Source organism: Podarcis muralis, chromosome 9, assembly GCF_964188315.1.
Source record: "Podarcis muralis chromosome 9, rPodMur119.hap1.1, whole genome shotgun sequence".
NCBI classification, from domain to species: Eukaryota; Metazoa; Chordata; class Lepidosauria; order Squamata; family Lacertidae; genus Podarcis; species Podarcis muralis.
Window position 1 is genome coordinate 50,748,578 of NC_135663.1, and position 15,176 is coordinate 50,763,753.

At 41.7% G+C, this 15,176-nt stretch overlaps 2 protein-coding genes across 6 annotated transcripts in view; both read left to right on the forward strand.

Moving 5' to 3' along the window:
• Positions 1-15,176, forward strand: part of TRAPPC11 (trafficking protein particle complex subunit 11) — a 72,359-nt gene that overhangs the window by 31,422 nt on the left and 25,761 nt on the right. The gene's annotated exons all lie outside the window — the stretch shown is intronic.
• Positions 7,801-15,176, forward strand: part of STOX2 (storkhead box 2) — a 124,723-nt gene continuing 117,347 nt past the window's right edge. For all 3 annotated transcript variants that reach the window (XR_003708319.2, XR_003708320.2, XM_028744627.2), the window contains exon 1: positions 7,801-8,426. Coding sequence is in view for 1 of the 3 variants with exons in the window: in XM_028744627.2 (XP_028600460.2) it covers positions 7,952-8,426 (475 nt within the window). In the remaining 2 variants the exon portion in view is untranslated. The remainder of the gene's footprint in view (positions 8,427-15,176) is intronic.

Here is a 15,176-nt window from a genome sequence, read left to right on the forward strand (position 1 = left end):
CCTCAGTGCTACTATTGTGGCCAGCTGACCGGATAAGCAGCTATCTGGAAATGAACCAAATGTCTTTTTAAAAAAATAAATAAATAAATAATGACACAACTATTCTGAGGGACAAGGGAGAAGAGAAAACATGTGACTAACTTCCTGTAGCCTCATGAATGCAGTGAACCTCATTTTGATGAAAAAATGAATAAATCAAGTTGCTTTAAACCAGAAAATAACAAATTGTAGAAATAAAATAATAATTGTAACAAAGCAGTGTTGATCCTGAAGAAGTATGTTGTGCAACTGAGATGGGATATACAAGCTTTAGAAGTAAACTGACCAGTTATTGCTGCAAGATCAGTCTAGCTTGATCTTAAAGCTGCTCTTGAAATCTTACGCTTACTAACCATTGCATAAGTTGAGCTGCAACATCCCAGGCATAACAATACTGAGTTGAGGCTGACTTTTATTTGCTCCCCCCCTTTTTTTTGCTGCTTTGAAATTTTAAATTTAAGACTTTCACAAGCACATTTATTTTCTTCAAAATTCTGATGTTTGGTTAAAATACAACTGATTATTTGTGGTCTATCACTGGGTGAGCATCTTTAAGCCATTCCTAAGAGGGGCAGCCTTTCTATTCCACCAATCCAACATTGTTTTTCTTCACATAGTATTATCAGCATTATAAATGCCACCTCTTGAGCCCTTCAAAAGCTGGCTTGCCTTTCATAAGGCCTGAAGGAAGGAAAAAATCTGCCCACAGACGCTGTATAAAGTGCACTCTGGTGGACTTTACAACCAATGTGAGTAAAAATAGACCATAAGGGTAGAAGATACATTAAGTCCTCATGATTTTTCATTTGCATTAACAGTATAAGATCCCCTTTTTGCCACCAACATGAAGCCTGTACGTGACCCTGTCAAAGAGTCATGGAACTTGACAAGAAAAAAATGGTTATCTACTTGTTCAAGAACCCCCAGTCTCTTCTATTGTTTGAAGGCTTTCAGTATGCTTGATTGCATAAACAACAAAGGAAATACATTAAATACCTCGGTATGTTTTCTGGCTATGGAAAATAAATACCTGAGCATATTTTCTGGCTTTATACTTGAACTACAACCAGGAGACGGGAACAAGGTGTGTGCTTGGTAGCCCACAAGCAGAGAAATAACATACCTAACGAATACCAGAGAATGTTGATAATGATCTTTCTGAATGCTTTGAAAACAGTCAATTATCTGTGAAATAGGTTTCCCCAGTTGGGATGCTTGGAAGCAGCATTTTCTTGACCACAAATCCTTTTTTAAAAAAGCATATTTAAAATCTCTCTAAAATGGCTGCCTTTCAAAGAAAGGAATATAAGTAAATTCATCTTACGTTTAATGCATGCACTCTTAAGTGATTACTGAACAGCACTGGCTGAGACCAAAGAGAAACTTAGTCCAAAACAGCTGGAGGACGCCAGGTTGCTCATCCTAGATTACTGCTGTCTCAATTTTCTCCAGCTCCTCTCCAGTCTTTATAATCTGAATTCTACCTTTTGTACTCCAGTTAACTTGTACTCTTCAAAAGAACTCTCTCCCCATTTCAGATCTTCTGTCCTCATCTATTACCTCTCTCATGCCACTGAGTATATCTGCTGTTTGCTTATGTGTGTTAGGTTTCTCCCTCTCTGTCCTCTGTTAGTTTCCCCCCTACTTGCCTAATCCCTCATTCAAAATTTCCACAGGAAATTTGCTGGTGTCTCTCAGGAATTTGTATTTGGTCATCTGTTACTCCATTTATGTACCCGAGTGACTTCATCAAATCTTGTGGCTTTCAGTGAGATCATCCATCTCTACTTCTTTATTCCACAACTGCATCCAACCCCACCAACTTTCCGTCTGATATTTCAGTTTAGATGTTTCATTCATCCCCATTACAAACTTGGTTTATACTTGGGCAACTCTCCTTCTGGGCCTTTTTTCCTTCTTTGCCACCATCCACCCTGTTGACTAGGCATGTAACCATGGCTTTATCTTGGATCTCCTTTGCTTTCCTTATTTAGGGCATCACCAGGTCATGTTGCTTCTCTCCAGCAAACTCATCTTTACCTTCAAAGCATACCTTCAAAGCATTCTTATCCCTTCACTATCCCCCATCTGTGACCTTTGTTCCTTCAGCTTCACCATCCTCAGCCATCTACAGGTCTCCTGTTTCATTAACTGTGCCCCTCTTTCTACCCATATGCAGTAATGGATGGCGCGCTGGGGTGGCCTGGCCAGTGTGGTGTAGTGGTTAAGAGTGGTAGTCTCGTAATCTGGGGAACCAGGTTCATGTCTCCGCTCCTCCACATGCAGCTGCTGGGTGACCTTGGGCCAGTCACACTTCTTTGAAGTCTCTCAGCCCCACTCACCCTGAGTGTTTGTTGTGGGGGAGGAAGGGAAAGGAGAATGTTAGCCGCTTTGAGACTCCTTCGGGTAGTGATAAAGTGGGATATCAAATCCAAATTCCTCCTACCAGCTGTGGTTCTGCTATTTACTGGGAAGGAGGAGGGAAGGGGAGCCTGTCTAGTGCTCCTGCCAGTGCATTTGCCACCACAGCAACCTCACTGCTGCCTCACCCTCTCGCCCATTGAGTGGCACCGACTCCACTGTCAGGTCAGGGGAGTGTTGCTGCACTACCATGAAACCCTTTACTGCCCCATCTCTGGAACACCACTTCAGAGCACATTGTGTTGCATTAATTCTGTCTTCCTTCTAAAGCCTCCTTTTTAGTTAAACCTTTGGCACAACCCCTTAATCTTCAACCCTTATTGAAGCTAAGTTTATGTGGAACCAAACTGAACACACATTCTTGCCCTGCTTTATCCTTCCCTCCATTTCCCTTCCCTGTGTTGGAATTTTTTTATTGGTCTCTCCTCCAAGAAGTTTACAATCTCTTTTGTTACTTGTGTTTCTTTTTTCTTAATGAAAATTCATGCAAAAACACAAAGCAGGTTTGGGAAATAAAGAACTGGGGTGTTCTTCAGTATTTAAAAAGCCAGGATCACAGGTCCATGACATAAATGTGTCTGTGGGCAAATTAAAATGTTGGATGGCTATGGTCTCATTGGCACTGCACAGCAGGGTGTGCTAAGTCACCCTGTAAGCAAGGGGGGGGGGGAGAAAGTTTTTTTATAGTTATTTTGCAAAAGGAAGAGAAAGATCTGACATGAAATGCTTGCCCCTTAACAACATTCCTGATACATAAAAAAAAAGCAACAGCAACTGGGGAAGAAAAAAAAAAAAGATCTAGAATCTTTACTAGAAGAATTTCCAAACATCTAGTGGGGGGATTAAAGACTTTTCATGCTGGTAGTCACTAAGGAATTATGGCCTTCAGAAACCTTAAGCACGAACAATCTTGTGGCAAATAGTTTAAAATCCATACATACATCTAAAATAATAGCTATTGAAGAAGAGAATGAAAAAATACATTGTGCTGATGGCATATCTTTTTAATATAGGTTAGTGGTTTCCTTTCCATTTTAAGTCAAGGTTATAGCACTTTTCTTTATTGATCTTGTCATTGTGATGGCAGAGTGTTGTAGGGTGTGTCCAGACCCGTAGGCTATTGTACAACGGAGCCGTCTGTCTTCTCTTACTAAAAGGTTATTATATAAACACAAGTGAAGACCCGCCAAAAAGAAAACAACCACCACCACCCGCTGGTAATGTATTTCGGTTTTACTTGTTTCTACATTCCATCCCTTTGTAAACTATGTGTTAAGCGCAACATTTTTTTAATTTGTAACTTTGCACATTACATCTTAAATGTTTACTCTGTGCAAAAAAAAAAAAGTATTTATATAAATCCTTTTTATTTCTGTTAGATGTACATATGCCCCACCACAAATCACTGGTACACTTTGTCATTGCATTATTAAAAACTGTTTTGCTCTTTCTATTTTCATTTGTTTCTAATGATTCAATATAACATAAGTAGCAAGCCATTAAAAGGATCAAAATCTACAGCAGTGGTTCCTAATTAGCTAAGCACTGCAGGCACCCTGTTTTTCAAAAGCCAAGTGGACCCCCTACTTTTGACATTTTTTATAAGTCTATAGTAGTTTTTGTTACGTGAATGGTGCCATGGGTGGGTTATGCAGATACCCCGAGTTCCATGGACCAACAATTGGGAACCACTGATCTAGAGTATAAGGTTTTCTCAGTGTTGTGTCTCTATGGCTTGCTCAGCAATTGGACATAATTGCTGAGTTACAGGGGAGAGAGAAAGCACTAGGACCAGTTACACTTCAATCAATGGGCCAAAAGAGCCCCCATCCTTTCTTTGCCACCAGCAAAGGTATGTCCCCACTTGTGCAAGCCCAAAATTATCAGTGTCAGCTGATATTTACAGCAAAGTAAAAGCTGGCGGTTATTTCCCACTTCAGAATGAATCGAAACCAAGTAACCCCGGAAGCTTCATACACTTCCATGTCTTGGAAAAATGCCTAGGCCCTCAAAATCAAAAAACATTCTTTGATTTATTTTTTTTAAAAAAGGGGAGTAGCTGCAGTGCTGAACTCTTAAGTTTATTTAGATGTGACCCTATAAGGATGAGGTGGGGAACTGCATCTGGGTGGTGGGCTGCATCTCACTCACAGGCCATGTTTGACAGGTTAGCCAGGCCATCCACCTATTATTCACCTGTCATAATTATGCCAGGTGACCCATTTTTCGTACCTCTGAGCATGGGAGCCCCGGCAATCAGCTTTGCACTGGGGCCTGCAAAGCACCATGCACTGTGCTTTGCAAGCCCCGATGATCAGCTGGTTATTAGCACTTGAAAGCCACTGAACAGACATTCCCCACTGCTGCAATAGAGGTTTACTACAGCACCAGGTGATTCTGGATCTGGCAAGCAAACTCTATAAATAGATGGCTAGCAGTTGCTTATTATCCATCTTACTCTTTCATTCAGCTGGCAAAAGATTTGGATCCTGATGTTTATTTTCATACCAGTACCCAAATTCTGAAAGTGCTGGCAACCCTTATAGACTACAGAGGCGCAAAGCACTTTATTTAAGCTTACACCTACCTCAGTAAGTGTTTACATTTGCATTTTTAAAATGAAGAAAACAATGAGAAGGAAATAGACTACTGCTGCAGTTGCCTTTTTGTTTGAGTGTAAAAAAAAGAGTAATTATATATGTGTGTGGGGAAAGGAGGTATTTTGGCTGCTGTTATAATCCTAATTCTTGGGAGCCACCCAATCTATAAGAAAATCACACTGGAATAGCTTCAGTCAATGCTGAGTTGTGATGTCAGCTAATTATCTTTGTAACAGTACAAATGAGGAATCTAATCCTCAGTAATAATATAATTTTGTGTGTTTGTGTGGAATCATTTTGTTAATTTTAGCTGTGTCTTACTGATACACCATTTTGAGACTTGCAATTAAGTGGTTTGTAAACCTAAAGAAATACATAAAAATTAATATTGTGGTGGCTTGACGTCAGGGATATGTTTCATTTAGCAGGAAACTTTATTTTTCCTTTATGTCTCCCACTTACTTTGCATGGTGGTAGAAGTTAAAATAATAAATTAAAGACAGTTGGGTATTGTTTGGGCTTGGCCTACTATCTGTTTGGAAGCTGCAGGAAAAACAAAACAACCCAGAAGTGCTACTTGTTCCGGCTAATTCATGGGCAGTTTGTTATTTTCAGTGTATGGCACAATATAATGTCAACTAAAAAAGATTTATACGTACTGGCTTGATCAGGTTCTGTTCTAAGAGTATGCCTCGCTGCCCACGTGTGCGTGAAATACTATCCCCAGCCAGAAAACCTTTAGACAAATTACCTACAATTATCTCTTCATTTGCCTTGTTCTCAACATTTTCCTTCCCACATACATGCTTAAATTAATTTAGACTAGTTTCAACAAGTAAGAGTAGTCATCAAGGTTATTTTGTTTATCTGTTGCTAGATCCAGTCGAATACAGGGAATGGCACAAAGCAGAGAAGGAAGAAGTGATATATGATTGCAGCTTTCATGGCGGTGTTATTAATGTGGAACATGGCCACAATCCAGAGAATTCTGTGATACCCTGAAATTATAGCTGCAGTTAATACCTGCAGCTGGAAGAGATTACAAGAGAACATGGACTCCCTAACAAGTCCATTCTAGGGAAGCACTGAAGAAAGGACACTAGAGTATAATTTACAATATACTTTTTAAAGCTTTTGTTAAAACAGTTATCATAGTGCCTGGGGCCTCTATCAACCATAGCCTGGTGCTATCAAGGGCATTAATGTTAACTGTAACTTTACTTTGGGTAATACAGTTATTACTTTCCTTTCGAGTTTTGTCTCCTACATTCCTATTTAACCACAAATGAGTCAGTCAGTATTTAGAATTTTGTTTTACAGATAGTAGTTTTCCCTGAAGTCCACTGGGAAGAATAGACTCTTATGCACATCAGATCTGTAACAGATAATAGAAAGTAAAACACAACCTTATAACAGAAACAAAATGCTTTCACCATGCCATTATTTTGCATTTTTAAAATAAATCTAGGATGAAGTGTTGTGCACTGGGCATGGTATTGGGATACTGTTCCTTTTTAACCCCTTTTCTCTGCTTTGGTTTGGTGGATTTTGGTAAAACTATCTGGGTGTTTAGATTTACTGGGCTTTTTGTATTTTAAACATTTTAAGCTTCTGTGTGTTTTAAAAACCCACCCAACCCTTAAAGTTTGTAACTTTCAGAACCTAAAGTTTGAGATAGGTAACATGTTTCTAAAGTGATAAAAATGTAAATTTCATGAATCAGCAAAATTAAAACACTTTGTCTTATTTAGATAGCAACAATTAAATTCAATATATACTGGCTCTCCAATGTAATCAATGATGCTTGAAGATAATACTGCATTGGTTAAATTATGCCTATGGTGGGATATATAATAATTAAAATAATCCCTCAGTATTTAAATAGCTGTCAATTCAGAATTTTTAAAATACTATCTCTGGTCACAAGATGACCAGTAATAATAGTCGAGGAGCTGTTGCCAAGTTTGCTATTCAGGTAGTAAAATAATGGTGTTTTTTTAAAAAATGTGTGTGATATATGTGTGTGTGTGCATATTACATATCTTAGTGCACCGATTATACAGTTGTTATCGTTTATCTTACACTCTTTGTAAGAGAATGTTATGTTAGAATTAAAAAAAGAAAAGGTACACAACCATCATCTTGTACGGTATCTTGCTTATTTCAAGTGACATGTAAATTGTGAGTAGGTTCTATATGTTTGATTTCATCCTTTAATGTTTTAAAGGAATTTACAATGGCCTAGGTGATTTGTTGAACTGGGGTGCCACCGGGAGGAGGGAGAGAACGCTTCTGCTCTCTAGCAGTGGATCAGGGCTGTCAATTCCTCACAGCGCGCGCGCGCTTTTCAAGAGCTGCATGACAGGACTGAACAGTCCCCAGGTTCGAGGCGGTGAATTAAGTTCCCTTTCCCAACCTTCCAGTAGCTAAAATACACAGCGGGGCCCTGTGGGTGGCAACCCTGAACTGGCGGCGGGCGAAAGTAGTTTAATAATTTCCTCGAGTGTTGTCTGATGCTGTGTGCCGCCCTTAAAACTTTTTTTGTTGCTTTGAAAAGTAGGGCGCAAGTCCCTGAACCGCGGCTTTATAACCTAAAGCAAACGCGGGAAAGGAGCCGGGAGCTAGCGCAGCTGGTCTGCGAGGGAGCCCGCGGCGCAGGGAGAGGGCGGCGCCGCTGAGGGTCGCCCGGGAGGCGGGCCAGGCGTCCACGTGCAGCGAGCGGGGAGAAGGCGGGGAGACGCGGAACCTGCCGCTGGGCCGGCGGGGGCGGTCCTGGCGGAGCTGGGAACCGCGCCAGGCTGCCAGCGCTGCGCGCAGTGCCGTGCCCGGCGCTCCTGGCCAAGCGGCGGCTGCTTCGACTGCTGCTGCTTCTTCGGCGCTCCGACGCCGCGATGCCTCGCCGGATGGAGAAGTTCTTGCAAATCGCCCCGCACTCCTTGGCCATCGTCCTGAGCCCCTGCGGCGGGGAAGAGGCTGCCTCGCGGCCGGCCAGGCACCGAGAGGAGCTGCAGGAGGACGGCGGCGGAGAGGCGGAGGACGACGACGACGGGGAAGGTGAGGGCAAGCGGCGGCGGCGGCTGCAGCCGCAGCAAGGGGAAGGAGCGCCTCCGCCTCCGCCGCCGGGCAGCGACGCTCTGGGTCGCCACCACATCGGCTACGAGATCTTCGCCGACTTCAAGCAGGAGAACATGCAGCATTTCTGGAACAAGAAGGTGACGGCGGCGGTGGCCGAGACTTTCTTCCTGGGCTGGATCGACGAGCAGGTGCTGCTGATCCAGGGCAAGGAGGAGCACCTGGAGGCGCTGCGCGAGGGCTGGATGCGCAGGTCCCTGAAGCCCCCCGCCGGCTTCCGAATCAAGTGCCTGGGTAAGCGCGCGCCCGGGGCGCAGGGCCGAGCGCGCGGGGCAAGCCGGGGCAGGACGAGGGAGGCAGCCGCGTCCCCCAGTGGACGGGAGCGGGGAGGTGCGGGGTGCGCCTGCGCGGGGCCGACGGATGTCAACACCCCCCCCAGCTCCCCCTGGCAACTTGGAAAGGCTCTGAGGGAGCCCAGGTTACGTTTTTTGTTCCCTCCGCCCCAAGGGGAGGAAGGCGACCTGGGCATCTTCCTGGGAAAGTGCGCACGCCACTTTCTTGCTTCCCACTCAGTCCTTTACCCCTTCAGCCACCTCCTAATGATTTCTGCCCAACTGAACTCTTGTCAAATGTGTTTTCCTCCTGATAGACGAGGGGAGGGGGGTGTAAATATAATATACTGTATTTATTGCTCTATAAGACTCACTTTTTCCCTCCTAAAAAGTAAGGGGAAATGTGTGTGCGTCTTATGGAGCCAATGCAGGCTGCGCAGCTATACCAGAAGCCAGAACAGCAAGAGGGATTCCTGCTTTCACTGCACAGCGATCCCTCTTGCTGTTCTGGCTTCTGAGATTCAGATTATTATTTTTTTTCTTGTTTTCCTCCTCCAAAAACTAAGTGCGTCTTGTGGTCTGGTGCGTCTTATAGAGCGAAAAATACAGTAATGCACAACACAACCATCATGTGATTTGAAGAAGAAAAGCGGTGCTTGATTCCTGAAAAGTGGCGGAGCTTTTGATTGTGCCCATCCAGAAGCGGCCTATTATCTTTAGGGGGGGGGGGGGGAATATTGCCTCCTTTTCACCCTCTCTGGTGTGTCAGCAATTGAATACAGGTTTGGCAGGTAAAGTGCTAAGAAAAGTTCCATTTCCTTAGCATTTTACCTGTCAGTACTGTCTCTTGTTTTTTCTGTCTTTTTGATAGGCAGTTCATGTAGATTAACTAGTGAGCATTGTAGGAAAAGTGAGAGAAATATCTCCGCCACCCTCCTACCCCAGATCAATTGGTCACTGTCTCTCCTTTCTCCAATTTTTTAACCTCCCCAACACATATGGTGCTCGAAATAAGCTGTGCGCACATGCCTAACATAATCGCAAATTCTCCCATCGGTTGTTTAACTTAGCTTAGGAACTGTGGCCAACTACCTATTTTGAAGCAAATTCCCTTAAAAATAGCTCCAAGCTCCAAAACTTCATTGGCCAAAAGTTCAACAACTAAAAAAAGCTCAACAACTTTGCCAAGCAAAGCTCAACAACTTTGCCAAGCAAAGCTCAACAACTTGTGTCTGAATCTGAATCTGGGGCCTTGTGCATGGAAATCAGATGCTTTACCACTCAACTGTGGCTCAGTAGCTGATCTGCTGAAGTCTCCAGGTTTGATTTTTACACTGCCTTATACAGTATTCGTTTATCCTTTGGTACATCAGACATAGGTAGATATGTGTATGAGGAAATACTAGGAACTTGAAGATGAAATGTAATGGCTTCTTATAGTAGGCCAACCTTGGAAAAGGTTTTGCTTTTGTTGGATTTCCACCAGGATTTTGTAGTGTCTGTCCAAAAGTCTCCTGTACCTGGGATGTTTCTCAAGACTTATTTGTTGTTGTTTCAGTGTGAACTTGCCTCAGAGTCTGTGTCCTGTATCTTAGACATTTGGGAATTTTATTTATGGGACAGTAATGGTCACTCCCTGCAGTAATTCATGTTTACAATGGCAGGTGCATTTGTGTGAGCTGTTTTCATAGATCATGCCAGAAAATGGTACTTCTTCACAGCACTGGCAGAAAGAAGCAATACTATTTAATTTGTGTTGTGGTGTCTTGTCCACATAGACATTCCTGCTTTTGTTTCTGTGGGTGAACTGAAATAAGCTGCAGATTCTAATCAACATGATTTAAAGGTGCAGAGTCCCATTGAATTCACTGAGACTTATTACAATGTAGACTTGAATAGGATTGAACTGTGAGTGGAGTAAAAGGCTAAAATTCTGGTTTGTGGCACTAAATTATACAGTAATTGACATGGGAATAACTTTCTGGATTCTGTTTTTAACTGCTTACAACATCAATCCAAGTTCCTTATGCCTGTTTTGTTAACAGCATGTTGTATTTTGTATTTCCATAATCACCGAGAGCATTACGTTAAATTAGTTATGGTGGGCTGGTCACAGTCTTTCCTTTTGAGATGTGGGGGTCAACAGTTCAAGTAATATTTTAGATATTCCCCCAGCTATTCTAATTTTAATTTGGATTTATTGGAAGGGTTACCCTAAAGGGCAGTCAGTTGTCAGTTTTTAGTTTGTTGTCTTTGGGTTTCTTTCACCACCTTGAATGCATCATATTGTTTTAGTGCCTTGGGCAGCAAACTATACTGGGGTGAACCCAGATTATCCTGCATTTCACTCTTTTCTTTTCTTTTCTTTTCTTTTCTTTTCTTTTCTTTTCTTTTCTTTTCTTTTCTTTTCTTACTTTTCTGCAAGCTCCACAGTGTTATGAATGTCAAATGTTACACCTTTTAAATGTTTGCCACAAGATTCTGTCTTGATATTTAAAAGAGATGGTGGGTGCTATTTATTTGCCTGTCACATTTGCGTTTACTGCCTTACTAGAAACAAGCAGAGCTCACCTTCCTCATTTTCTGCTCCACAGTAAATAAAGTGTGTACCTAGCTGGGGACTTCATAGAGGAGGAACAATGAGAAATGTGGGTTTTGGTTGTAGCCTTCCAACCCATTTCACTGATACTGCATTTCAAGATTAGATGCAGAGTTGTATTTATATCAAATGCCCCACCTCCCTGCGCTACTGGCAGTTTTTAAAAAGAACAAACATTGCTACACCTGCATATGCTTTCCCTGCTCTTTACAAATATCAGTTTTCTGGTTGCCCCTGCTATGCTGGCATCTGTGCCTGTGGATTCCCAAGCATTTGTACAAAATGGAGCTTGTTCACACCATGGCTTTCTACACACACCCCTCTGCCTTATACTATGTCATCTAGCCCAGAATTTTCTCTTGTTGGCAGTGGCTCTTGGAGGTCTCAGAGCGGTTCTTCCCTTCACCTGCTGTGTGATCCTTTTAACTGGAGTAGCCACGGTTTGAACTTATCACGTGCTCTGCCACTGAGGCATTGCCATTATTAGATGCAAAATGCCACATTTATAATAGGGTGTACTTGATACCTTGAATTTGTATGTACTGCAAATAAGGATATGAAGGCTAAAGTGTTGGAACTCTAAACACTGTAAGGAATGGTTTACACAGTAATTGTTGAGTCAATCATGTTTCTGTGAGTGAAAGATATGAGTAATTGTGCAGTGCCCGAAGGCGAAATCTTTCTGCAGCTGTGAACTATCTTTGCTTTTAATCTTAGAATTAGTGTATCTTTTAATATTTGTAAACCATGTGTAAAAGAGAGCGAGCGAGCTTTGCTTACTTGCATATATACCAGAAACATAGTATATTTATTTCATTGTGACCTACTACACTGGGGCTCTTATTGTAAATCTAGTTGGAGAACATTAAGGTGTCCATGAACTGAACCTGATCAATTAGTTGCTGCTGACAGCCCATCAGTGACCGAAAGTTTAATGCAGGGCAAATAAGGCTGACAGGGCTTTTGAAACCCAGGGAATGTGACATTATTGCTCTTCTCAGCCCTGTGTAACCTCTCTTAATATGAGTGGTAATGGGGTTATTTTTCTAGTTGCTTTTTATGCTATACTCAAAATGTCTCTTAAGAGTTTATTTAGTACCAAAGTTGCTCAAGTGTTAGAAAATTGGAGGGTGTGTCCATACTTCAATGCTGGCTGGAGATGAAGCTTTGCATGGAATTTTGCACAGAAGTCAGCATTCAAAGAACAAGACTTAATGAGAATGGCATTTTTAAAAAGGTTCTCCATCAGAGGAAACTAGTAAAGAGTTATAGATGATCACTACTCTAATCTGTGGTTGATACTTCGCCTCTCAACCATCACGTGTGATATACTTATCTGGAGCTCTTAGGCAGGAGAATTTCAGGTTAATTCTACAGCAAGCAACAAGAAGGCACTTCTTTCCCCAACTTTTATTCTTCTTTACTGACAAACTTTGTCAGCTATGGATTTTCTCTGTGTCCGTCTGCAGCCAGTTGTTGCTGTTTGCACGATGCTAATACTGCTTTAGTAGGTGGGCTTCAAATTTGCCCTATCCAACAGTTGCAGCTCTTGTTGCAATCTTCACTTGTTGAATTAATGCTAAGCAAAGAGATTTGTTTGAAAAGTGTCAGCATTATACAGCCAGGAAGGGCTTGACATTTGGCTGGAACAGGTCCACATATTTTATAAGTGATTGGTATAGTTCAGAAGGCAGCTTCCTTAATTGGAAGGTGACTTCACCGGTATGTACAATAATTAAACAAAATATACCAGCAACAGTCTAGCAAGGGGAATTCAACAGGAATATTGTTCCTTTGTTTAGACGCTGCCATGCATAACAGTAGAGGGGCTATATGCTGTTCTCTTGAGTTGAAGCTGAGTGTGCACATTCTTCCTTTCCCCGCACCTCCCTCTCTCTTTTTCTTTTTCTTGAAATGAAATTAAGCCCCTGCTAATTTTTGCTCCCAGGAGTGGTGCTTTGTTGTAATTTTCTGGTCATTAGTAGATAACTGTAGAAACGTACAGCAGATATAGCACATGAAATGCTGTTAATTTGTTGATGGGTAACAAAGTAGGTATTGTCATGTTCAAAATATCCCTTTTTTACCATGAAAACTTCCTTTCACTGAAAAGTTGTTTTGGTTTCACAGTAATAGTTACTCATCTGTAGTAATACCTCCCCTAGAGGAGTAAGGTTTATTCATATGTAACAATTCTGTGTCTTTTAGAACAGTTCTGAAAGTTACCTTCATATCGTCCATATCTACAGCAGAGTTGATGCTCATTTGTTAAAGTGTTTTCAGACATAATTTATTGAGGTATAGCTTCTATTGAGATGTGGTGCTTCCCAGCATTAGCACAGAAATATTTGGCTGCAGGGGAAATGGTGATTTTCTCCCCAGCTTATCACTGAGATAATAAGTACAGTGTGAAGTGTGCATGTCTCATCATAGACACTGGCTAGATCGTTTTGTCAAGATACCAGTGGCAAGCAACACTATTTCCTCCTGTGTCTATAGCAATTTGGTGAGTGCTTTAAAAATATTGTGTGTGGTTTACACCATTCAAAAAAAACAAAACATTTTAGAATGTGTTTCAGCCCAATTTTCTGGAGGCTGGATTCCAATGCTGGGCAGGGGACAAAGTGGGCAGGGAAAAACAAAACAATAGTCCCAAGAAAAAGAAAAACTGCACATTCTTCTATCCCACACAATGTTGTCACAGGCATAAGTTCACCTGGCACATAGCACTCATCGTCTACCTTCCAGGACCAGACAGCTGGTGCATCTTGCCACAAAGCCAGGCTCCAGGCCTGATGACATGCAGCCTAATCCCAGAAATATTTGCTCAGAAGTAAGTCCCATTTAGTTAGACATTCCCAGTTAAGCATGCATAGGATTGCACCTTAATAATTGTTTATGAAGAAAAAAGTGTTTTTATAATGACTCTGGTGTGGCTGGAATGAAGCACCCAAGGGCATCTGCCCAATTGCCAGAAAGTTTTATGTCTTTTTACTAACTTTAGCTCTCTTCTCCCCAACTGCCGAGTTAAATTGGGACAGTCAATGGCTGGGCAGGAAAAAACTTGTGATCTCCATATTGCCTGTTTGTGCTATTATTTGAGGAAGTGTAAAAATAAGCCGTCTGCCCCAAAACTTGTGCAGGCACAAAGAGTATTAAAAATGGGATTGTGTATAACTGCCCTGACACCATTGTGAACACAAACAATCATGAATACAAAATAAAAGGGACCTTTGGAGGGCCCCCAAAGTTTTATTCTGAATATCTTCAGTCACACATCGGTTTCCTACATTAAAGCTTAGTTTTTTATTGCTTTTTAAGAGTATCATTAGGCTACCAAAACAAACGAAACTTTTTCTTTGTCATATAGGTTTGCATGTATTATCTTGCTATTGGGTGGCACAGATAATAACTGTGTAGTAACTATGTAGTTTGGAGTGGATATTTTATGCATCACAAGTTTTTGGATGCAATTTACCCTTTTTCAGCGGAAAAACAACCACACCGTTTAATTGGTGCCTCTTTTTACAAAGAGTTCATATTAGGTGACTCATCCTTAATGTCATACTAACCAGCCAGAAGTATCAGTATCAGATGATGAGATCTCTAAAGCAATGCAGTAGCTGCTTACAGTAAATTTATCTTGAACACTGAATAAAGCAATTTGGACAGCCTTAGGTCTTGTTGTTACTGAACATTGCTTATGTTTTCCAAAACCTTGGTTTCAATGTCTCCACTGAAATAACTTTAAGTGAGGAGAAGAAAAGAGAAATATATTTGAGAACCTAATATGCACCACTGTTGTACAGTGGTACTTCAGGTTACATACGCTTCATGTTACATACGCTTCAGGTCACAGACTTCGCTAACCCAGAAATAGTGCTTCAGGTTAAGAACTTTGCTTCAGGGTGAAAACAGAAGTCGTGCTCCGGCGCCGCATCAGCAGCGGGAGGCCCCATTAGCTAAAGTGGTGCTTCAAGTTAAGAACAGTTTCAGGTTAAGAACGGACCTCCGGAACGAATTAAGTACATAACCCGAGGTACCACTGTATCTACTTGTTGTTACACAATTTTGTCATTTCTGCAGAACTTGGTGTTTGCCACTGTTCTGTTC